This window comes from Oreochromis niloticus, linkage group LG9, assembly GCF_001858045.2.
Source record: "Oreochromis niloticus isolate F11D_XX linkage group LG9, O_niloticus_UMD_NMBU, whole genome shotgun sequence".
NCBI classification, from domain to species: domain Eukaryota; kingdom Metazoa; phylum Chordata; class Actinopteri; order Cichliformes; family Cichlidae; genus Oreochromis; species Oreochromis niloticus.
The window spans coordinates 31110637-31135460 of record NC_031974.2 but is presented as its reverse complement, the minus strand read 5'-3'; the positions used below and the strand labels follow the sequence as shown (position 1 = coordinate 31135460).

Genomic DNA, 24824 nt, shown 5'->3' with positions numbered 1-24824 from the left:
TAAACAGACAGATTCACAAACAGACAGTGTGACACCACAGACAGAACACGGAAGTGGGACCAGGGCAGGCACAGAACAGAAACCTAACGAATGGCAAATCATAACAGAATACATACTCAGAATAAACAAAAGCATAAAGAAACCCAAAACACTGAGTCAGCAGACTCAGGACCATGACAAGATTGCTGGAAGGAATAGTGTAACTCTGGAGAACACATCTCCACTGCTTTAACGTTCAGACACAGTGTGCTCTACAGCACTGCATCTGATGCTTTGAATTGCGCTCGGTGAAGTAAGGCTTGGATGCAACTACTTGGCCTTGGAAGCTGTTGTTGAGCTTATCTTAAGGCAACATTGGTTCCACTTTATTTTATTACTAACAGGTGACTGTGGAATCTATAATAGTGAGGAAACTTCACCACTGGACTTCTTGCACAGGTGGCTTCCTATCAAAGTACCAAGTTGGAATTCCCTGAGCTCTTGAGTGAGCCATTTTTTGACAAATGTTTGTAGAAGCTGTCTTCATGAGACTTCCATGACCGGCTGCAAGATGTCTAAATTTACAAACTTGTGTCTCAGAGTCATGCTAAAAACCTACCTCATGCAGTTATTACCTCTAGGCATGACTAGCGTAATTCATTATTATTGTTATCAGGTTGTTCTAAAACCTCCCTAAAAAGCCTTCAGTTGATCCAAAATTCTGCAACAAGAGTAAAGAAATGGCACATTTGTCTCATACTGGCTTCTTTTTATTGGATTTCTGTTAATTCCAGAATCAAATTTAAAATCTCCTCACATACAAAGTCTTCAATAATTAGGCACCACTTTACCTTAAAGGCCTCAAGTTACCATATCACTTCAATAGAGCACGTCACTCTCAGACTGCAGGCTTAATTGAGGTTCCTACAGTATTTAAAAGTAGAATGAGAAGCAGAACCTTCAGCTTTCAAGGCCCTTTTCTGTGGAACCAGGTTGCTGTTTGGATTTGGGAGACAAACACTATCTCTACTTTTAGATTAGGCTGAAAATTTCCTTTAGTTAGGGCTGGATATGATGATGCTGAACCCTTAGGCTGCAATAAGCCTAGGCTGCTGGGGGATTCCCACCGAGCATTTCTTCTTTACTTACCTTTACTTTAGAGGCAGGGTACACCTTGGACAGGTTGCCAGTCTGTCGCAGGGCTAACACATAGAAACAGATAACCATTTGCACTCACATTCACACCTATGGGCAATTTAGAGTTTCCAATTAACCTATCCCCACTAAACTGCATGTCTTTGGTATGTGGGAGGAAGCTGGAGTAGCCGGAGAGAACCTGCAAACTCCAAACAGAAAGACCCCGGCCTGATGGTGAAACTCACTGCTTCCCACTTTGCATTTAATCATTAGTTATCATTAATCTCTGCCTCTCTCCCACATTGTCTTTTGTTCTTTCTTCTTCCCCTCACCCCCAACAGGTCGTGCACCTCCTCGATCCTGGTTCTGCTCGAGGTTTCTTCCTGTAAAAAGGGTGTTTTTACTTCCCACAGTAGTTCCTAGACAGTCATCTGACTGTTGGGAAATTTTCTCTATTATAGTAGAGTCTTTACCTTTCAATATAAAACATTTTGAGGCAACTGCTGTTGTGATTTGGCGCTATATAAATAAATAAAATTAAATGAAAACAATTCAACAGCTCACATTCAGAAGACAGGCAAAAAGATTTTACTTTTGCATCAAAAACACTGATTCTTTTTCAGCTGGTTTCCTTTATCTGAATTGCCGTTGCTGTTTCCAGAAAGAAATACATGCAAAGAAATCTTCACCTCCACTGTATTTTGTAGGAAGTAGGGCACTCAAATATTAAATGAAAAATACAAAAGTACACTTTTTTATTTGCAAATGCTGAAATGCAGTGAGTATAATTAATGACCAGCATGTTTTGAACTGGTATAAAAGCACATGGATTGCATTCACACATTCAGAAAGGTCGTGAAATATTTGGCATTGAAAAACAGAATGTGAGAGAAAACGTGAGACGGAAAGCACAGAGGGATTCAAACACAATATTTCATGTTCATTTGAAATTCTTCTCATTAGTGGGATGAATACAGTTAATGGCAGATTTCACCATAAATTCTATATGGTGGATGGATGATAATTCCAAGGCTAAAAAGTTAAGCTAGTGTATACCTTAAATCTGTATTCCTTCTAATGGACATCAGGTCCTCAGATTGCAAAGAGAAGTCAGATCATAAACATGATCCTTCTGATCACTTGATAGATATCCTCAGCAAACATTTCCTTTAACACTAATAATCGTTAATTTCAAGTCTTATAACGTGGTGTTAATTTTGTACATTATGGTCCCTAATACTGTCAAAAAGCATGATAAATCAGGGGGTGATTTTGGGCAGGCATGCATGATTGCAGTGTCTCTCAGTTTCATAGTTAGATCTCCTTTGGAGGTCATGGCATTTTTCCAAAGATGAAGATGGCTACAGAAAAAAAACTGATGCTTCAGAACAAGACATTGGTAAACAACAGGCAACGTGATATATATACTGACAATGGCTTAACCGGTTTCCATAGTTTAGGCACGAATAAAAACAAATGTATCGAAATGTATGACAACATCTAAATAAGCTGTTAATGCATTTTTAATATGCACCATAATATTACGCTAGATTATAAGAATTAAATAGGAGAGTTTGAAAGTAACAGACCATGTGTATCTGAACTCTCCTAACAATGTTTCTGAAATACCTAAAAGCTCTTTCCACACAAAAGTAGAATCATCCTAATTCAGTTTTTTCCTTTGGTATATAGCAAATCCTTTTTTCCTAAAAGATAACATTACAGTAATTTTTTTTTGTACTTAAATCAATTTGCGCATTTTTGCAATCTTTATCAATTTTAACATGTCCAGTTCCTACAAGTAACAAATCACAAATACAGAGACTCTAAAAGTTAACAAGTCCAAATGACACATTGTATGCAGAAACACTCTTCATATATTTAACTGCAATACAGGTTTTTAACAAAAAAGGAGCACAAAAGGCACATGCAGTGAATCTGGCTGCTAAATAAGTGTCGATTTTCCATCCTCTTATTTCTTCTTCACTTGTTTTTGGCAGCCAGTGGTTTGCGGCTGATTTTCTTACTCTTATCGTTGTTCTTTTTGGGTGGTTCTGGGTTGGCCTGCATGTGTCTGCCATAAAGACTGGGGAGAGGAAAAGAGGAGGGAAGACACATTTAATATCAACGTGCATGTTTATGATTGCATACAAAAAGCTGCACAAATGTTTTTCAGAAAAGATCATGTAATAGTCAACCAAAAAATGTGAACTTTACTTGCTCCGGATAGTGCTCTGTTACACATAATGAGTCAGAAAAATTACAGGTACAAGGAAATTGTTTATGCATTACTAGGATTTGTGAATTAACTTCCACTAAAAAGTAGCCTTGACTTCATAAAAATACAATTAGAGACAATCTGACTAAGCTGAGCGATAACTCAAAGACATCTGTACTGTGAAAGCTCTGTGAAAATGACTTCTCAAAATGCTACATGGTGTAAAACAAGTCTCCAGACACAGGTGGATGTTTACTTATAAAAAAGGGAAATGATGAACCAAACTAAAATGGATGTACGGCCGTTACAAACTTTTTAGCAAGGCCAAAAACAAGCTATGAGTGGATCAGTGGAAACATCCAGTGATATGGTGAACTGAATTAAGTCTATAACTAATTCACATGAGTTATAAGAGTACTCTTTCTGCCAAGAACCCTAATAACCTGTGTGTTTTAAAGTCTTTGCTTACAAACATGAAAGGGGTATGCACAAAAGAAAAGGTATGAAAACTCGTACTGATATACTGCCTTTCTACTGAATTCGAGCTCTCAAAGCACTACAGTCGTGGCCAAAAGTTTTGAGAATGACAGAAATATTAGTTTTCACAAAGTTTGCTGCTAAACTGCTTTTAGATCTTTGTTTCAGTTGTTTCTGTGATGTACTGAAATATAATTACAAGTATTTTATACGTTTCCAAAGCTTTTATCGACAATTACATGACATTTATGCAAAGAGTCAGTATTTGCAGTGTTGGCCCTTCTTTTTCAGGACCTCTGCAATTCAACTGGGCATGCTCTCAATCAACTTCTGGGCCAAATCCTGACTGATAGCAACCCATTCTGTCATAATCACTTCTTGGAGTTTGTCAGAATTAGCGGGTTTTTGTTTGTCCACCCGCCTCTTGAGGATTGACCACAAGTTCTCAATGGGATTAAGATCTGGGGAGTTTCCAGGCCATGGACCCAAAATTTCAACGTTCTGTTCCCCGAGCCACTTAGTTATCACCTCGCATTGTTCTTCACCAAACTGTTGTTGGATTGTTGGAAGAAGTTGCTGTTGGAGGGTGTTTTGGTACCATTCTTTATTCATGGCTGTGAGTGAGCCCACTCCCTTGGATGAGAAGCAACCCCACACATGAATGGTCTCAGGATGCTTTACTGTTGGCATGACACAGGACTGATGGTAGCGCTCACCTTTTCTTCTCCGGACAAGCCTTTTTCCAGATGCCCCAAACAATCGGAAAGAGGCTTCATCGGAGAATATGACTTTGCCCCTATCCTCAGCAGTCCATTCACCATACTTTCTGCAGAAGATCAATCTGTCCCTGATGTTTTTTTGGAGAGAAGTGGCTTCTTTGCTGCCCTTCTTGACACCAGGCCATCTTCCAAAAGTCTTTGCCTCACTGTGTGTGCAGATGTGTTCACACCTGCCTGCTGCCATTCCTGAGCAAGCTCTGCACTGGTGGCACTCCAATCCCGCAGCTGAATCCTCTTTAGGAGACGATCCTGGCGCTTGCTGGACTTTCTTGGACGCCCTGAAGCCTTCTTAACAAGAATTGAACCTCTTTCCTTGAAGTTCTTGATGATCCTATAAATTGTTGATTTAGGTGCAATCTTAGTAGCCACAATATCCTAGCCTGTGAAGCCATTTTTATGCAACGCAATGATGGCTGCACGTGTTTCTTTGCAGGTCACCATGGTTGACAATGGAAGAACAATGATTTCAAGCATCACCCTCCTTTTAACATGTCAGGTCTGCCATTCTAACCCAATCAGCCTGACATAATGATCTCCAGCCTTGTGCTCGTCAACATTCTCACCTGAGTTAACAAGACGATTACTGAAATGATCTCAGCAGGTCCTTTAATGACAGCAATGAAATGCAGTGGAAAGGTTTTTTTGGGATTAAGTTAATTTTCATGGCAAAGAAGGACTATGCAATTCATCTGATCACTCTTCATAACATTCTGGAGTATATGCAAATTGCTATTTTAAAAACTTAAGCAGCAACTTTTCCAATTTCCAATATTTATGTAATTCTCAAAACTTTTGGTCACGACTGTACAAGTCTCATTCACCCAATCATACAAACATCCAGGTGGTGCATTTATCTACACCTTTTAAGCATTTTTATCTAACATTCAAACACACTCTGACGGATGGATCGGGGCAACTCAGGGTTCAGTATCTTGCCTAAGGATACTTTGATACATAGAGTGGAGGGGCCAGGGGTCAAACAATAAATCTTCTGAGTGGTAGATAACCCAGTCTGAACCACACCCAGCCTGACAATTTAAGTGTAACACAAAAATCAAGAAAATCATCAACAGTGAACACACAGCTGTTGTGTTCAGTATTGATTGTCCATATTATTGCAGTATACCTTTTAGTGTAAGTTACACACACCACCATATACACATACATGCTCTTCTCACCCCACTGCCACCTTTGCCGTCCCATGGGTCTCATCTTTGCACAGAAGCAAGAGAGCTCATTGGACTGGAAAAGAGTTCTCTGCTCCTCACTGCAGCATGTTTCCACAGATAAATGTGTTGTTTTTCTCTGTTCTAGGCTTAAAATTTTAAATAGTATTCAAAATATGGTTATATTTTATTGTAGGCCTGCACAATAAATCGAAAATTTATTGTCATTGCGATATCAGCCTGTGCGATGGCCTCATCGCAAAACAGCGTAAACTGCGATAATTGGATACCTTAAAATGTTTACACACGTACTTTAAAGAATTTACCAATCAAAGAAACCCCTTTACACATTTGACCAGTCGAATAGAGCCCTTCACGGCATTAAACAATCAAATGGATTAGAGGCCCGCCTCCTACGTAGGTGGGGAGCGAACAACGCTGCAGCAACGAGTCAGAGTACGCTACTGACTGTGAACTCGTGGCTTAAAAAAAAAAAAAAAAAAAAATAGTAGCTCACTTATTTGGAGGTACTTTGGAAAACTGCAAAAGTTGCCGAACACTCGTGGCAACCACCAGAGGAAACACGACTAATCTCCACCATCATCTTCAATACAACCACAGAGAACTGTTTGAAGAGTTCCAGAAAGATAGGGCTAGCCAAACAAAGGTTGCTAATGTTAAGACAGAGCACAGCAGTCCAACAGCCATCTCTGTATCAGAGTTTTTCAAGTGGAACTCCTTATGAGAAAACGTCGAAGCGGTACAAAGAAATAACAGAGGCCATTACACATTTTTTGGCTAAAGACATGATGCCTATAAATACAGTTAGCAGAGAGGGCTTCACCAGTCTGATACATAAAGTGGACCGGAGATACCGCATCCCCTCACGAAACTACTTTTCCCATGTTGCCATTCCACAAATGTACGAAATATGCCGCAAGACCGTCATGTTTGAACTGAGCCAAGCTGAAAACTACGCAAGCACTACAGTAAAGTTTCCTCTCCAGTTTTGACTTACATCATAACTACTTGGTGAGTGGTAAAATGGTGAACAACTGCATTGAGATAATTTGCAGTATAATTTGATTTATGTTTATTTAAAACTAATTATGGAGACCGGGAAGGATGTCTTTCAGAATTCAAGCCTCAGAAATTTTTTTATGGGGGCAATGTTTCAATGTTAAAGTGCACTTTGTTGTTACACTGCTAATACAGCAGCTTTCTTTAAATAAAACTGTTGCAGTAAAACGGAAATTATGTATTCGTTTTTTTGTGGTTTTTTTGCTATTTATTTTATCGCAAGTCATATAGTTATCGCAATATTGATCACAGTTATCGCACATCGCAGGTTTTCCTAATATCATGCAGCCCTATTTTATTGTATAAAACAATACAAGTAGGAAAAGGAATCCAGGGTTGAAATTCTGCGTTTAACAGCAGAGATCATCATGTGCACACAGGCCAGCAATGGCTATAAAGCTACAGCCAAACAAAAATATTGTAATTATTCAATTATCTGCGTTTAGACATTGTTTCAGGTAACAGTATAAACTGTTCATTGCCTCATTCCTTGTGAAATGAGACAAGGAGTTCACCCTTTATCCTCTTCCATGATTAGACAATGCTTAGATGAGAGAACCATGTACAATTGAATTGGGTATGGGGCATGGAAATTGGGGTGAAGGGTGTACATAATGAGTATATATCCCTTTGTGGAAAAACGAATAATGCAAAGGACTTCTTAAAAATGCATTAGTATTCCAACTAGTAACTGTCCTATTCTAAACATCAACTATTTCTATTTTCCTTTATCTGGTGTCAGTTGTTTTATTCTAGCTGTAGCTGTTACGAAGCCTCAGTAAATTTCTCCCTTTTCCAGCCAACAGGTATCTAATGCTCTTCTACTTCTATCTCCTGACCCAAGGCAACCTTGCACACATGTGCATTTCAACACTGCCAAATAGATGAATAGCTGTAGTTAAGAGGACCTGGAGTGACTTATGGGATGTAATGGAATTTCTAGATGCAGCAGGAAACAGGTCCAGGTCAAAGTGCCACCAAAGTCACAGAGTGTCTGTTGTCTCTGCGATTGATATCAAGACAACAGTTTCTTTTCTTAGCTGTTGTTATTTTGGATAAAGAATTAAAGCGATGTACAGTGTAGTGCACATAAATCCGGTTTCTTTTAAACTGTATCTCTAAATTGAATTAGTACATTTAGTACAAAATATATTTTAACAATAATTTGTATTTCAAAAAGTGATCAATTTCTATCATGCATGGATATACCAGAAAAAGCATAATAAAACAATGATGCGTTACAAATATGGTCTAGCTTTTTATGGCCAAATGCCATTATTAGACAGCAGAAACATAAATTGTAAGAGCTTGTCTCACTATCAGATCGCATTTCCCAACAGTTTCTGCAATAGCCATTATTTACACTGTCTTTTGTTGGCATCGGCAAAGGGAGATGTCACCGTCATCTGAGGTTTATATATAAAACTTCCAAACTGCTGAGATTTTAATGAGGTCACAGAGGAGTGTAATATCCACACACTTCTTTCATCCTTAGTAACACACCTTTAAAGTCTGAATAGAATTGAATGAACGGTTGTAGCGATAGGCTACACAGATAGGCTAGACAGAATGTCAGACAGACGTACAGAGATCCCTTCATTTGTTAGTTTGGTTTGAATGAGATGAGTCTATGCAACTGTCAGGCTTTTCTCTTGGGTGGTCTGTGGACAGGGTGACTGTAGGCATTCAAACTTCATAAACTGGAGGGTCAATGCTGAAGTGTTTGCTTGCTTACACTGAGATGCGGTTATGAAAGCAGATGACCTGAACATTTAAAGGGAGCCACCCATGATTTCCTTCTAAATGTATAAATACAAATCATTTTAAATACGAATCCCTGAACACTAATTAAAAACTCACACCATAAGAAATTACCTAGAATAATCATAATTAAATTACAGACATTTGTGGTCCTCTTTTAGCCAAGGTTCACTGTGAATGATTTAAGATCAAGCTTAATGGGCTAGGCACCGCTATCCACTGTTTTTGTCCATTAATCATCCCAGGGACCATGTCAATAGACATTAAGGGCCCACTCATGCTCTTCTGTGATATGGCCTCACCATAAGTCCTGATACAAAACTTATAAATTAACCACAAAGTTAATGTTTCTAAAATCAGATTACATAGAAATGGAGCATGGGGAAATACCTGGCAAGCAAGAATGTAACAAGACTGGGACTGGGAAGTCATCAAAGCTAAATTTCACCATTTTTATTTGGTTATTAGATAACATTCATAATTTCAGCTAAATTAACACTGGTACTGTGCCAACAAGCAATTTGTTGTGGTCTACCAAGCAACACAGAGTTCTTGTGGCAAGACTTAATTTGACGAAGAGGAATGGTGTGTTTGAAGGTGTTTCCAGGTCATGCTGGGAACAATTTTCTATCACTGTATTGATATCGCTATATTGCTGTCATCGGTCAGAAGTCTTATAGCCTAAACAGAACTTGGTGCTTCTCACCCGGCATTGATAGCTGAGGTAAACAGTGAGTAAACAGCTTTCTACGGATAGGGGAAAAACTCCAGGAGGATCCAGTCCAAACAGTAATGGAAACCTGCTGGCTGCAGCCATTGTGGGGCACAGTGGTACACTGTTGATTACACTGTTTTCCCTCTCACTAGACTGAAATCTACTGATCTAGTGGTGAAAATGGGAACTTTAAAGGGTTCGACTTTAAATTTGGTCAGGCTGAACTACAGACCTCAGCCATGCTAAATTGTGTAGCTTTTGTTGTAGTGTACCACTGCAAATTTTGATAATTCAAATCATAAAATTTTAAATTAGGTGTCACGCATACATTTTCTAATTGACACCCATGTGAATGCATGACACTCCTTACATACAGCCCTGAACCCTGGGGTGCAAGGGCCCCATCATTATTATTATTATTATGATTATTATTATTTTATTTTTTTAAGAACAGATTGCTAGAACAGATAGCTTATATTTATGGCCCTGAAAAGACAATGCACGCAGACAGCTAAAATACGTACTTCAAAACATCGCATTCAAAACAAGACATTGAAGACACTAGAAAAGCTTAAGCATGTCACTGAATGTCTACAGCTAATGCTGCACATGCACACGCACACACATACACACCCTAAGAATGTGCGTATACAAATCCACAATAGTGAATACTGTCAGTCTATGATTGAAGTGTCTCGTTTTCTTCACCCTGCCTCCATCCCATGTCAAACCTCTCATCTGGGAATTAAATATGCCAACCCCCTCCCATGCTGCCCATCAAAGCAACTGTAGCCCTGGGCAGAGAGACACACAGGCCAGAACAGAGAGGAGTGGGACAGACGGAGATACACCCAGTGGAGGAATAGCAGTAGGCAACTCTTTTTCATTTTAACATGAGTGTTTGCTTTCCATGGGCATTTTGCCTTAACTCATGCAAAACCCATTTACCTTTGGAAACAGTACAACAGCAACTCTCTGGCTAGATGTAGTGTTACAAAACCAGCTGGGTTTTAGCCATGTGCAACAACAGCTCAAAAGGAGTGAGTTGCTCACTAATTGGAAGGTCAGTATATGTACCCTTAAGTATCTCAGATGCACACAGTAGTGAGTGCGAGTATTTCTGATCAATAAAGTGCAGTGTAAGGCTAAAGAGATACCTATTTAACATTTCCCTACTTTAAAAAGCCTGTCTGTTTGGAGACACCACATCACCATTTAGGGTCTGCAGGGATACATATCAGACAGAGAGACAAGTTGAGACAAAGTAGGATCCTTGTGCTTTGCAGAGCTTCTTGCCCACTAGGGCCATCCCAGAGGAGATAATGGGGCAGGGGCAGGTGCCAGGAACCTCCTGGGAGTGTCTGGAATCAGCCAGGCATAGGGGCAGTTGACAGTTTTTACCATGTAAACAGAGCTCTAGGGATGGTACTGTCTGACTATTGGTCCTCAGCTTTTGTCCAGGCTGAATTATGTCAACATCAACAGGATGGATTACTGTTAAACATGGTTCACTCATGTTAATTTCAGGATGAATTCTAATCCCTCTATGATCCTTTAATAATTGTAATCTAGTCTGTAAACACAGCTATATATTGTGTTTACTCTCTGGATTATGAGCAAATATGAGGCGTGATCTCAAAGTTTCATGACTCTTCATTTATATGGCAAAAAAAAAAAAAACATGTTGTGACCAACAGCTCAAAAGGTCAAGGTCATCAAGTCAAAAGCATGGGGATTAAAGCAATAACGTATTTGTTGCTTTAACAGAATTCATGGAATTGGGGACATAGTTCTACCTTTCAGTGGAAACAAGGTGAACTATGGTATAATACTTAGTGCTGCTGCAAGAAGGTTCTGGATGTAAATTTCTAATCCTTGTTTCCACTGTGTAGTCTGGCTTTCTTCCATAGTTTGATAGCATGCTTTGGTTAACTACTGATTCTAAACTGGTGATAGGTGTTGATGCAGGTTACAGATACTGCTTAGGAGCATAGAATAAAAGTATACCAAAATACCTCAGGTTTGCACTGGCAATGTGAAATCAATTGGACATCATTAAAAAAGAAGAAGTTTTATAGTAATGTCAACAAAATTTCCTTGTTAACCACTCTAATTGCTACTTTGTCCGTCCATCAATCCTCTTAACCACTTGTTCAATGTGAGGGGCTTTAGGCTATCCAAACTCTTAGTTGGACAAATGTATGGTACACTTTGACGTGGTTGTTGACAGAGTTTATTGTTATGTCCAAAAAGGAAAATTAAGTACAAGGGCTATTTTAAAATAGTGTACTGTTTAACCAGTAACATAGCTCTAAAGCATGTTAACAATAGAAGTACTTCAGGCAATTTTTTAGCTGCCCATCTGCATCTGATGGTACCCCCCCCCAACCCAACCCCACATCAACCTACCCATCAACCCACCCATCAACCCATCAGGGTCAGGGAGAGACTGGGTAAGAGGCTAGGTGCAGCCTGGACAGGCTGCGGGTCCATCAAATACACTTTCATTTCACACGTCACTGGGATGAATATCTTGGTTGTCTTTTGCAATGTTCTTTTGTAAGGCTCTTTGATTTGCCCATACCCTCAACATAGGACGACCTCTAACTGGTGTGGAAAGGTGGAAAGGCCTCCTCAGGAGATCAGCAGAACTATTAATATCTCTAAACAATCAAAAAAAAAAGTTAATATTCTTGTGTTATCTCAAATAGATCTCTCTTCTAAACTGATTTTAAGTTTTATGCTTTTATGTCTTAATGTAAAAAAAGGTGTGTATCTATTTAATAAAATTAAATTGTATAATGTTTTAAAAAGATCTAAATCCTTTACAAAGATGATTACAATTTTGTCAGTATGTGAAAAAAGACAGTGGAAACAGCTATTGTAATGAACACAATAGAACTGCTTGAAGGAGCTCAGGACTGTGGTAACTGATTGAATATGCTCCTTTCAACAAAAGTGATTATTCATTAAGTCAATATGTGGACAGCCAATGCAGCACACTTGGTGTTGTCAAAACAAGCAGTATTCGCATAATTATGGGTACCAAGCATTGATGGATGAGAGGCTCGTGGATAAAAGGGAAGAGGGGGAGCGGGAGTAGAGAGAAATGATCAGTATGTCATAAAGGAAAAATTAAATGAGTGTTAAGACAGAATAATAATGCAGCCTTATTGATGCTAGGATCCAGTTTTCATTAATGCTTTTTAAATAAAAATTTTTTTAAGTCACACCTATGTTAAGGTAAAGAGAAGTAGGGTGAGCGGCTGTAGTGACAATACTGCCAATGAGAGACACCACCTCAAATAAAAATGTGCATTGCCCCAAATATGCTGTCATATTAGAACAAACAGTTGATCTAATTTTTATGGCGCTACTGGCACACCCACCCTGACAGTATTAAATGCAATTAATTAAAGCTAATTACTTTAATAATGCTTCCCTCTGATGCATATCTGAGAAGCATTATCCATGATATTAAATAAAAAACCATTTTAAATGCAAATCACTTTACTGTATTGTTTTGAATCATGCAAAATAATACCAAAAAAAGTCCATTGCATGTCTTGAGGTTGTCAGCATCAAGCATGCTGCTACTGCTGAATATCCTGTAGCAGCCAGAAAATGATCTAAAATCTACATATAAAAACAAAACAAAAACAAAACAGACAAAAAACAGCCAGAAAGACTGATCTGCATTTTCTGCAACTGGAATAAAAACTTACTATTAAGGCACACCAATTAGCATGATGATACAAAAATGTGTAGGATTTATTAATGAAGATTTAACCTACAGAAAAAAAAACCCATATATGAAAGGTAATTCGTGCTTGTTCTAAAATGAAGAGTGTTTAAATGGTCGATATTTTTATTAACAATACTTGACAATCAGAAACCAAATATCTAACTACACCAACCAAAATGTAACATGCTAGATAATCTGTTCTGATTATCTTTTTTGATATGCAGTTTGCCTTTGCTAAACATAGCAACACTTTTTTATTTATCTATTTTTTACTACATTTTATGCTATGCAGAGTGTAGTATAAACTCAGAACAGCTTTAATTTTTACTGTCACTATCACAGATACTAAATAACATCTCCACCACGTGGAGGTTGCAGAACCTTCTTCAGTTCTACCTCCATATCCATGTGGACCTGCAGGGGTCAGGACTTCTCTACATGTCTAAGGATCACACAAACTAGCAGACATCTGAAGTGACAATCACACTGAGGGGAACTGCAGTCCTCACAAAATGGTGAGATCACAGTTGTAATAATGTGCCACTTTAATTCTCCAGATAGTGTAGCATACACTATCTGTGTGTATGATACCTGAAACACAGCAGACAATAGCCAAGTCATTTGCTAATTTTCATTTGACAACGCTGCTGTTCATCCTGTGTGGAGTGATGCAATATTTGTTTTATTTAAAAAAAACCCTCAAAATTAATTCTGCATTCTGCATGTGTAATTTAATTTTGTGCATTCATTCCCTGTCATCACAGTTCTTTCAGATCATCTTGTAGTGTGGGATGAAGGCCACGGACGTCATCTCTTTTATGTGTTATTTTCTCTGTCCTGAACCTGGAAACTCCCAGGAAGCTCAAAGACAACTTCCACATTTTAACGTTTTTTCTCATATGCAGCCCAGCAGTAAATTAAGCATTTATTGCCGCCATCTTGATGGAAACAAGATAGCGGCGCATACAGATGTATGCAGCAGCACAGCGTCCCTAACTACTGTGAACCTAACGCGCTGATCACATACAGTCGTCGAACTAATAGACGGCCTGAACCCTGTCTTGGGATTGGACTGACAGTATCCCACCCAACTGGGTGCTTTGTGGCTTATTGTCTGGAACAGCAAGCGATGCAGATGCCAGAGGGAGAGGAAACAAAAACAGGGATGCAGAGCTGGCTATCGCTACCAGCTGCCTTGCAGCATAACTATGCAATGGTTTAAGTTCACCTGATCCATTCCTAAACCTATGCTGGTGAGGTTTAATACCTAATCTTCAAATCAGACAGAAAGACTGTCTCACAAATTCAAACTGGGACATCCCCCCAGAAAGTTGATTCTGTTCATCTGGACGTAGTGTCTTCAGTCAGCTGATTGATCCTCAGCTGACTGCAGGTTTCCCCAACCTTATAAAGAAGACATTTGCGCAATGACTGAAACAAACACCACTGGCAAACAATAGCCTGTGATGTGAGTTTCTTCATTAATTATTGAAGAAATGAGTGACTTGCTTAATTAGTGGCGTAACATTTCTCCCACTGAAAATGCTACGCTCAGATGAAGGGAATCAACTTTTTGGGGGGATTGCCTTATCTGGATGATTGTGCATACATCAAGACAAATTGGGACATGGTTCCACAGGACAGGGGCATGACAGCTGAAGGCTCTGCCTCCCATTCAACTTTTATAAACAAAACAAATTCACAAGTAAGACTGCAGTCTGAGAGCAAAGTGCTCAACTAGTACAGTGGTCCCTCGCTATAACGCGGTTCACCTTTCGCGGCCTTGCTGTTTCGCAGATTTTTTGTGTGCAATTTTACACATTTTTTTTGTTTTTTACAGCGCATTGTTCTCTGCATCCTGATTGGCTGTAGACGATTGTCAATCAATCTCGTGCCGCGGTCTTGTACAGTACAGAATGCGTTCAAGCTTGTCAAATTTACATAAATCTTCAATCACTAGCCGTGTGACTCTGCCCATATGGAAAAGATATATATAAATCTTATAAAGTTTGTATCTGTCTTGTGTGAAACTTGTATGAAAAGCATACAAGAGTGAAAACAGATATAAGATCCCTTGAAAAATTATATAAATGAAAGTAGTATGTTTTGCATACTTACTAAAACAATATATGAAAGTAATGAGAAAGTGGCCACTTTCATGAGTAAATCATATAAGCCTTATATGATTCACTATATGAAGTAGGCCACATTTTATGCAAGTCTTTTATAAGTTTTTTACTATTTCTTTTCCATATGGGTGAAGTGCTGTACTGTATGTTTGTGAGTTTTTTCCCCAACAAATACAACAATGTCGATTAAATGCGTACCGCGGATGACGTCAGTGCGCACACTGTGTCTGAGGAGGATGTGCGGAAGTGCTTCAGGAAGGTGAACGCACGCAAAGCTACTGGTCCGGACGGGATTCCCGGCCGCGTCCTCAAGTCATGCGCGGCTCAGCTGGCTGGAGTGTTTACACACATCTTCAACCCTTCCCTCCCAGCAAATGCTTCGAGAAGCTGGTCAGGGACTTCGTTTGCTCTTCACTACCCGACTCACTGGACCCCCTACAGTTCGCATACCGCCACAATAGGTCCACTGATGACGCCATAGCCCTGATACTACATACTGCCCTGTCACACCTGGAGAAGAGAGACACGTATGTGAGAATGCTGTTTGTAGATTACAGCTCAGCATTCAATACCATCGTTCCCTCGAAGCTGAACAGGAAACTGTAGGATCTAGGACTGAGCAGCTCCCTCTGCAGCTGGATCCTTAGCTTCCTGTCTGACAGACGCCAAGTGGTAAGACTGGGCAGCATCACCTCATCCCCCATCACACTGAACACTGGTGCTCCACAGGGGTGTGTACTGAGCCCTCTCCTGTACTCACTCTACACCTATGACTGCACAGCCACTAACAACTCCAACATCATTGTGAAGTTCGCGGACAACACTACAGTGGTGGGTCTTATCACCAACGGTGATGAGACGGCCTACAGGGAGGAGGTCAGCGCCCTGACCCACTGGTGTCAAGACAACCATCTCACCCTCAACGTCACAAAGACAAAGGAGTTGATAGTGGACTTCCGGAGGTGCAGAGAAGTACACACTCCCATCACCATCAACGGCGCTGCTGTGGAGAGAGTGAGCAGCTTCCGCTTCCTTGGTGTACATCTGGCTGAGGATCTTACGTGGTCAGGACACATAAACAAAACAGTGAAGAAGGCGCAGCAGCGCCTCTTCTTTCTCAGGAGACTGAAAAGATTTGGCATGAGCCCCCGCATCCTCAGGACCTTCTATCGCTGTGCCATTGAGAGCATCCTCACTGGATGCATCACCACCTGGTATGGCAACAGCACCGCTTACAACCGCAAAGCTCTCCAGAGAGTAGTGCGGTGCTCTGAACGGATAATTGGAGGTGAGCTTCCCTCCCTCCAAGACATCTACAGGAAGCGGTGCCTGAGGAAAGCGGGGAGTATCATCAAGGACTCCAGTCACCCCAGCCATAAACTGTTCAGACTACTTCCATCGGGAAGGAGGTTCTGCAGTATCCGGTCCCGAACCAGCAGACTGAGAGACAGCTTTTTTCACCAGGCCATCAGACTGCTGAACACGTCATAGACACCTCACCTTCACTACTTGAACTTCAACATTATGCACTCCACACTGTACATTAATGCCACTGTTTTGCACATGTCCAACTACCAACCTCTGTATATTTTATATATTTTATTTTATTGTTTACTCTATTTAATTTGTAAAATATGTATACATACACAAACACACACGTAGAAAAACATATTTAGTATACACATCCAGTAATGCATATACTCTTATATATTGTACATATATTTATTACTTTCAGATTTAGCCATTCCTATATTTTGCTTGTTTTACGTTATTGTATTTTTGCACAACTCTGTTGCTTGTGAAGCTCGCACACAAGAATTTCACTCGCATATACTGTACCAGTGTACCTGCACATGTGACGTGACAATAAAAATGATTTGATTTGATTTGATTTAAACGTTTTGCACCATCAAAGGCAACTGCAGGTGCCTTTGGTTTCAATCTATAATACTGGACTTATTTTTCTACAAAGGTTTGAACTTTGAGAGCGTTTAAACAACAGAGAAAAGTGTGAAAATGTTCATGCCTGTCTGAGAAAAGTGTATAAAGTTTGTAGTAAGGGGATTTACAGCCTTAAACATCTATAATTATTTTTTTACAATTAGGTTTTGTCAGCGATTCTGTTAATAATTTTTATGGAGGGAATTTCTAGGTGTAGCCAAGTGGCGGAAGGCTTCCACTTGGGATCTCATCTCTGCTTTTCTCAGATGATGTGGCTCTGTTGACTTCATCAGGTGATGGCCTACAGCTCGCACTGGAGGCATTCTCAGCTGAGTGTGAAGTGGTGGGAATGAGAATCAGCACCTCCAAATCTGAGGCCATGGTCCTCAGCCGGAAAAGGGTGGAATGTCACTCCAGGTCAGGGATGAGTTCCTGACCCAAGTGGAGGAGTTTAAGCATCTCGGGGTCTTGTTCACGAGTGACGGGAGAGGGGAGCGGGAGATTGACAGATGCTGTGGCTGCAGCAATGTGGATGCTGTACCGGTCCGGCGTGGTAAAGAGAGAGCTGAGCATAAAAGCAAAGCTCTCAATTTACTGGTTGGTCCATGTCCCTACCCTCACCTATTGTAATGAGCTTTGGGTAGTGAGCAAAAGAACAAGATCGTGGATACAAATGGCAGAAATCAGCTTTCTCCGAAGGTTGGCTGACTTCTCCCTTAGAGATAGGGTGAGGAGTTTGGCCATCCGGGAGGTGCTCAGAGTAGAGCTGCTGATCCTCCACCTTGAAAGAAGCCAGTTGAGGTGGTTCAGGCATCTGGCAAGGATGCCCTCTGGGCGCCTTCTGGGTGAGGTGTTTCGGGCATGTCCCACCGGGAGGAGGCACCGGGGCAGACCCAGCACACACTGGAGAGATTATATCTCTTGGCTGGCCTACGAACTCCTTGGTGTTCCTCTGGAAAGGCTAGAGGAGTTTCCTGGGAAGAGGGGATTTCTTGGCTTCTCTGCTTATGCTGCTGGCCCCGCAAACCGGATCAGGATAAATAAATAACAATAATGTATACTTTATTGATCCCCATGGAGAAATCCCTCTCTGCATTTAACCCATTCACTCAGTAAAGCAGTGGGCAGCCACTGGGCCCCCGGGGAGCAGTATGTAGGAACAGTACCTTGCTCAGGGGTACCTCTGGGTAGCCATTCAGTGGATTCAAACCCCTGACCTTCCGATCATGGGGCCACCACTCTACCTACTGAGCTATCCCTGCCATAAGCGAAGAAAATGGATGGATGGATGGATGGATATACCCAATATCAAAAAACAAACAAGGAAAGACCAAGAAAAAAAATGCACTTTACCTCTTTAGCGAATATTCTTGCTTCTTCACTAGCTTAACATCATGTGTGATTTGCTAATTCTTGATAGGGAGCTGAGCTAAAAATACAACAACAAAAAAACTGCAAAGTCATGTGGTGTGGTGCGATGCCCATCGTTGGGACAGAAGAGCCAATTGTAATACCACTGAGAAACTCTATGGAGCAATTAATTATATTGTGCTGTACAGGTCAACCTCTAATAGAGGTTGACCTGTACAGCACTTTGCGACACTGCGACACTGTGCAACCTATAATGTCTTGGGGACAGTGTTTGCACAATGGATACACATGTTGTGTCCTATGCCCTACATTCATCTGCTTGTCGTTTTAGATTGTTACCCCTATATCATTCTTATTACTATGCCATCTGATATCTGCAGAGTTACAAGAACTTCTTCCCATTGTTTTTTTTTTTTATCTTAAAATCTATGACATGTAAATACAAGCAGCAGACATGTAGTCTCAGCTCCCACCTATTCCTTTCCTATCTCTCTTGCTCTTGTGCTGAGCAAGCTGGAACCAGATATCAAACCAGTTGTACAGGCACATGACCAATGCAAGCAATCAAGAGCAAAACAGTTCTAGCTAGAGGTCAAGATAAAGATTTCCTATTTATTTTAAGTGTGTGCATTTCTGTCTCTGTGTGTGTGTGTTTTCATGTATAGCTCCAGTGATGAACTGTTAAGGCCAATTAAAATCAGAAGAAAAGAGGCGAATGGATTCAGTTTCCTGATGATGTCTTTATAGAGTTCTGCTATTCCACCCGGCTTAATTAATCACAGCAAAGTTCTGTATGTATGCCTGCGTGTGCAAAGAGAATAAAAGTTGGTATCTGATTTTCTTTTTCGTGCGTGTGTGTGTGTGTTAAAAAGTTAAAAATATCTATGTGAATATATGCGTGTATGATAAATGTGCATGAAGGCCAAAGGCCATTGATCTGATGGAGGCGTTCCTCTTGCAGCCTCCTCATCTTCAACAGAGTTGCCGAGCAATTACGTAGTATCATTTACAGTCAAGTAATGTTTGTAAAAAGGAGGAGCTGCAGTGAAGATAAAAAAAGGGAAATGCAGAGGGGGACTAAAAGGCAGAGGAAAGGAGTAGAAAGTTCCTAACTAAGATTCATGAGAAACAACTAAGGTTTTTAGCCAATGGTGGAAAAGTTCTTTGCCTTTATCATTAGTTACATTTCAAGCTGACCCACCAGTCTTCTGACAGATATGTAGTGCATGTGAGTACTACTTTAGTAACCATAAATTACATCAGAAACAAATCTTTTACATAGTGGATATCTTTCTGCTACCCTTCTACACTCATCGGTTTTTAACCAGATTGGGCATGGGCCCATTTCTACTAAATTCCTCACATTTACAAAATGTGGAATTTATAAAATTAGGAATGAAATGAAATAGAACTACATACAAATGTGCATCTATTCATATTTATGCATTTTGCCGGTTAATTTGGATATTTGAATACATCTTTTTCTAAAATGAAAAATATATATGAGCTCACCCCTTCACTCTTAGGAGCATTTATTACAAATATGTCTCTTTTCCTTAATCAGCCCAAGTTAGAAACTTGTTCAGCAACTTCTTTTTCCATGAAAAAGTGTTTGGTGACAGTACTGACTTTACATTCACCAATACTACTTCTGCTACAGACATACTGTGACTACTCTGTATGCTTTCTGTAGAACAGAACACAATGGGTATAACCTTCTATTCTGCTGCTTTTAAATTTCTTTCACTTTGAAGTTTTGAAGCTCTGACTGATTTCAGGACTGGACTTGTTGCAAAGTGGCATCCTATCATTGTACCACACTAGAGTTCAAATATTTGCATCAAAATAAAGCTGCTCATCTTTATTCACCCAAATTCAGTGGATCTCTTAGAAAAAAATTCGAAAATGTACCAAAACTTAACACAAAAATGAAATCAACATTGTACTACTTTACTCTGTGCTACAGTTATGTAAAACAATCTTCATATATACATATATATTTAAAATTAATCTTTGCAGATAATAAGGTCTTTATTCAAAGGGCTCAAGTCCAGAAGTGCAGTTTTTGGCACTTTAGATAAAATTGATTGCGCTAGGCGATAACACATCTTTTGTTGAGTATGTTTACCATTTTCCTGAAGCCATTCGATACACATCTTCGGCCAGATGGAATATGACTGCATTGGTCATTTCAATAGGTCTTTGGGAGCTTGATGGATAAGCAGACATAGGCGGCTGTACAGGGTGACTTTTATGGATCAACCAGTTTCCAGAACGAATATGAGACAAAGGACTGAAAACATCCGTTTAGACTGTTGTGGTTAAATGCATCTATTGAGGGATGAAATGACAGCCTAAGAGAGGACAGAATGAGGTCTGTTTGGGTTAACAACCCTAATGGGAATTTAATTTGTTACTAATGATACTAAAGCTTAGGTCCCCATTTCTGCTAAGCCAGCTACTACATGTGGAGTAGGACAAACGCATCTGACACAGAAGAAGAGAATACATCTAAACGGGGATACATATACAGTTGTGGTCAAAAGTCATAAAAGAACCAAACTTCATGAATGTTTTTTGTGACAAAGAAGCATCTGTTCCAATCACTCCATCAGAGAAAAATCAGAGTTGTAGAAATAACGGGACACTCAAGAGAGCCATATTATGTTCTTTACAAGTGTATGTAAACTTTTGACCACAACTGTACTTTATTTAAATTAATCTATGTAAGGTCTGCATTTTAAAAAAATATTTCAGAGACTCAACTTTCAAGAAAACATTATTTTTGAGAATGATAGAAAGAAAGATTTTTTTTTTTTTTAAATATTTAAAATGATTTTTCCCACCACAGCAATAAGATGATAACAGCCAGATATTCTTTCTATTTTCATTAGACAGAAACTGGAGGTGTAGACAGCTCTGTGTGTGTGTGTGTGTGTGTGTGTGTGTGTGTGTTGACACGATTTGAAGAGGAAGGACATTTAGTCAGGTGTAAATAAAGCTGTGAAGAAATTAACACCTGTCAAAAGAGAGGCTGCTGCTAGATGCGAGTGTGTGCATACGTGTGTACATCTTCTCTTTCTCTGTTGTGCTGTTTTAGAGTAATACCTATTTCTTATTTACTTATTTTCACAGTCTATTCATATTGTGTCTTTCACAGAGTGTGGTACGTTGGAACAGCAAACTGAAAACCAGCCATGAGTGGAGTTAAGCTTGTCCAGATGCTGAGACCAGCGTAGACCTTCTTGTTCATCACATAAGGAGTAACTGAAGACTTAACTGAAAATAAACTGTTATCAATAATGTGGTATTTTTTCAAAGTTTAGTCACTTAGCCTCTGAATGTGGATACTGGATCAGCATGTTGTATGAAATGAGCTAAATGTTCAGCTTTTTTTTTTATTATAGTTTAATCCCCAATAAATCTCATACATTTTTCTCTGTTTTTGTTATCAGACCAATGGAAGGAATAGTTAACAATCACACTCATAAAATCCTTCTGTTAACACAATGACCTCAGACATAAACACCACTTACCAAAACTAACATAAGTTATGGCTTAAGCAGAATTTATTGTCATTGTACAAAGTATGTGGTATAACCGGTCTGTGGGTCACTCTTGCTTTGCTGTAGATCCGCCAGCCAACCACAGATAAGAGTGAAGTTATAACAAAAGACCATTAAAAACAACAAAAGGTTTCTGCAGCAACGGTCTGTGTTTTTTATACTGTAGTTTTTGATCTTTGAAGCTTTATCTTTTTTTTCTTGCAGTTTTCACATTTCTGGTGAACTCTGTCACCGTAACTCCCTTCCCTATTCCAGCTCACCAGTCAACCAATCAGCATTCGTCAAATGCATACTTCATCCGCTTCCAGCAGCATGTGGTTAGGATGCTGAACGACTCACGACAATAACGAAAATACTTGGACCAAATGCGATCACTCCCAGGCAGATTGGCAAAGCTTTGCAATCAACTGGAGTCAGTCTGTGACAATGAGTCCAATTCACTCTGCACTTTGTGTTTTTGCAGTAAGGGACTAATTATATATTGCTTTTATTCATATACAAAAGCAAAGTGGTCTGAGAAAGAAATTCTGTTTCAAATCTTTGAGGTGATGGCTGAACTCAAATGTAAGTAGTTCTTATGAATTTCTGTTTAACTGATGTCGGACTTACAGCAGAATGACTGACAGTTATTTCACGGTCTTGAGGTAACGAAATCACTTTGAAAAAAAGCAACTGACTGCAAGTTGTCAAAGAAATGATCCCCGTTAGTGAAGCAACCATTTCAAAGACAAAGATTTATAGCAAAAGGTTACAAAAATGTTGACTGTGCTGTGACCTTGAACCACTGTTTTCCTTAGTGTGGCTGTAGTGTTAGTGCAATATTTGCTCTATTAAAAGTGATCAAAAAATTATGAAAATGATCCAATAAAATTAAAAATCCTTACATTAATTACATTTGTCTATTTCCCCCCCTCCTATTAAAGGTCATCATATTATGTATCTAAAAACCATTTTCAGTGAAGATGCCTTTTTTAAAATCACTTTCTGCAAGTCCCATACATCCCCCAGTACTTGCAAATCTGTGATGCCAACTGAATCTGTTAGAGAGTGTCAAAAATGTGATTTTTCACTTGGGATAAATCATGAGAGGTGAAACATCTTCACAAACGTAAAGCCGTCTAATTGACTTCTTTTTTCACCTTGACTTCAATTGAAAGGGAAGCAACTCAAGCTGAATGGTAAAAAGCTTTTGCGTTGGTCTGGATTAATTACAAGGCCACAACTTGCACTCCACTAATTAGTGTCACATTTGATTTTACCAGAGGAAATAAAGTTTCAACAGCAACACCACCCTCTCCACTTTGGGTGTTTTGGTATTAGCTTAGTTTAGCAAAGCCAAAAGACAAAGACAAAAATTACTATGAGGGACATCCTGTACTTTCTGATAGGTGGTCAAGGTGAGGCCTTTAACCCCAAGAACACCATGCCTGCCATCAAGCATGGTGGTGGTAGTATTATGCTGTGGGGCTGTTTTGCTGCCAATGGAACTGGTGCTTTACAGAGAGTAAATGGGATAATGAACATGGAGGATTACCTTCAAATTCTTCAACATAACCTAAAATCATCAGCCCAAAGGTTGGGTCTTGGGCACAGTTGGGTGTTCCAACAAGACAATGACCCCTAACACATATCAAAAGTGATAAAGGAATGGCTAAATCAGGCTAGAATAAGAGTTTTAGAATGGCCGTCCTGACTTAAACCCCATTGAAAACATGTGGTCAATGCTAAAGAAACAAGTCCATGTCAGAAAGCCATCAAATTTAACTGAACTGCACCAATTCTGTCAAGAGGAGTGGTCAAAGATTCAACCAGAAGCTTGCCAGAAGCTTATGGATGGCTACCAAAAGTACCTAATTGAAGTGAAAATGGCTAAGGGACATATAACCAAATATTAGCACTGCTGTATGTATATTTTTGCCCCAGCAGATATGATCACTGTTTTCTGTTAACCTATAATAAAGTCATAAAAGAACCAAACTTCATGAATGTTTTTTAGCAGTTACAGTGATTGATTGCATAGACAGAGTTGGAGTCGACTATATAGTGCAGGTAAATGCTCCATCATCCACCCTGACTGATACATGTAATCATGATGTCCAACTGTTTATCCTAAAATACAACCCGAGTGTTCTTGGCTGGCAGAGCTGAATTATAACGCCACACATTTTAGTTATAGTCCAGGAAAAATTGCAACAATGCAATCCACCACAAATCTTTTATGGTGGATATTTTAAAAAACTGAAACTTATGAATATTTTGTTGCTGTATTGAACCGTAAGCTGTGCTCTGTTATTAATGCTCGAGATGTTTTTAAAAGTTGGCTTGATGGACATATCTTTTTTTTATAAGGCCCAATTCACACTGCAGACTTTCACAAACAATCATACAATACCCTATGAGCAAGTGTTTGGTAATGGTGGGAAGGGAGAACTCCCTTTTAACAGGAAAAAACCTGGAGCACAAGCAGGTTCATGGAGGGGCAACCACATACCACAAATATTAAAGTAAATTCAGGGAGTAAGTGAAGAAAAGTCAAAATAGGATAAATATTCCCTATTTCCAGCCCCCTCTCTCCTGGAGAGGGGCTGGAGTCTGTCTTATTCTGGAGTTGCTCTTGGTGAGAGGTGGCGGGCTGGGATGGGTATCTTAGTAGATCTTCTGAGTTCTTCCCGGTGCACGAGAAGGTTTGTTCCCTGCACCTTCACGTCGGACGCTTATGCGCTGAACGACAGTTTAGAGTACCTGACCTTCTTGGAGTCC

General features: G+C 39.7%; 1 protein-coding gene across 1 annotated transcript in view; it reads right to left on the bottom strand.

Annotated features, from left to right (window-relative positions):
• Nucleotides 1-1842: 1842 nt before the first annotated feature.
• rsu1 (Ras suppressor protein 1) overlaps nucleotides 1843-24824 on the bottom strand; it is a 41415-nt gene continuing 18433 nt past the window's right edge. Inside the window, exon 9 of the mRNA XM_003455740.5 lies at nucleotides 1843-3202. Coding sequence (XP_003455788.1) covers nucleotides 3100-3202 — 103 coding nt within the window. The 3' untranslated portion in view covers nucleotides 1843-3099. The remainder of the gene's footprint in view (nucleotides 3203-24824) is intronic.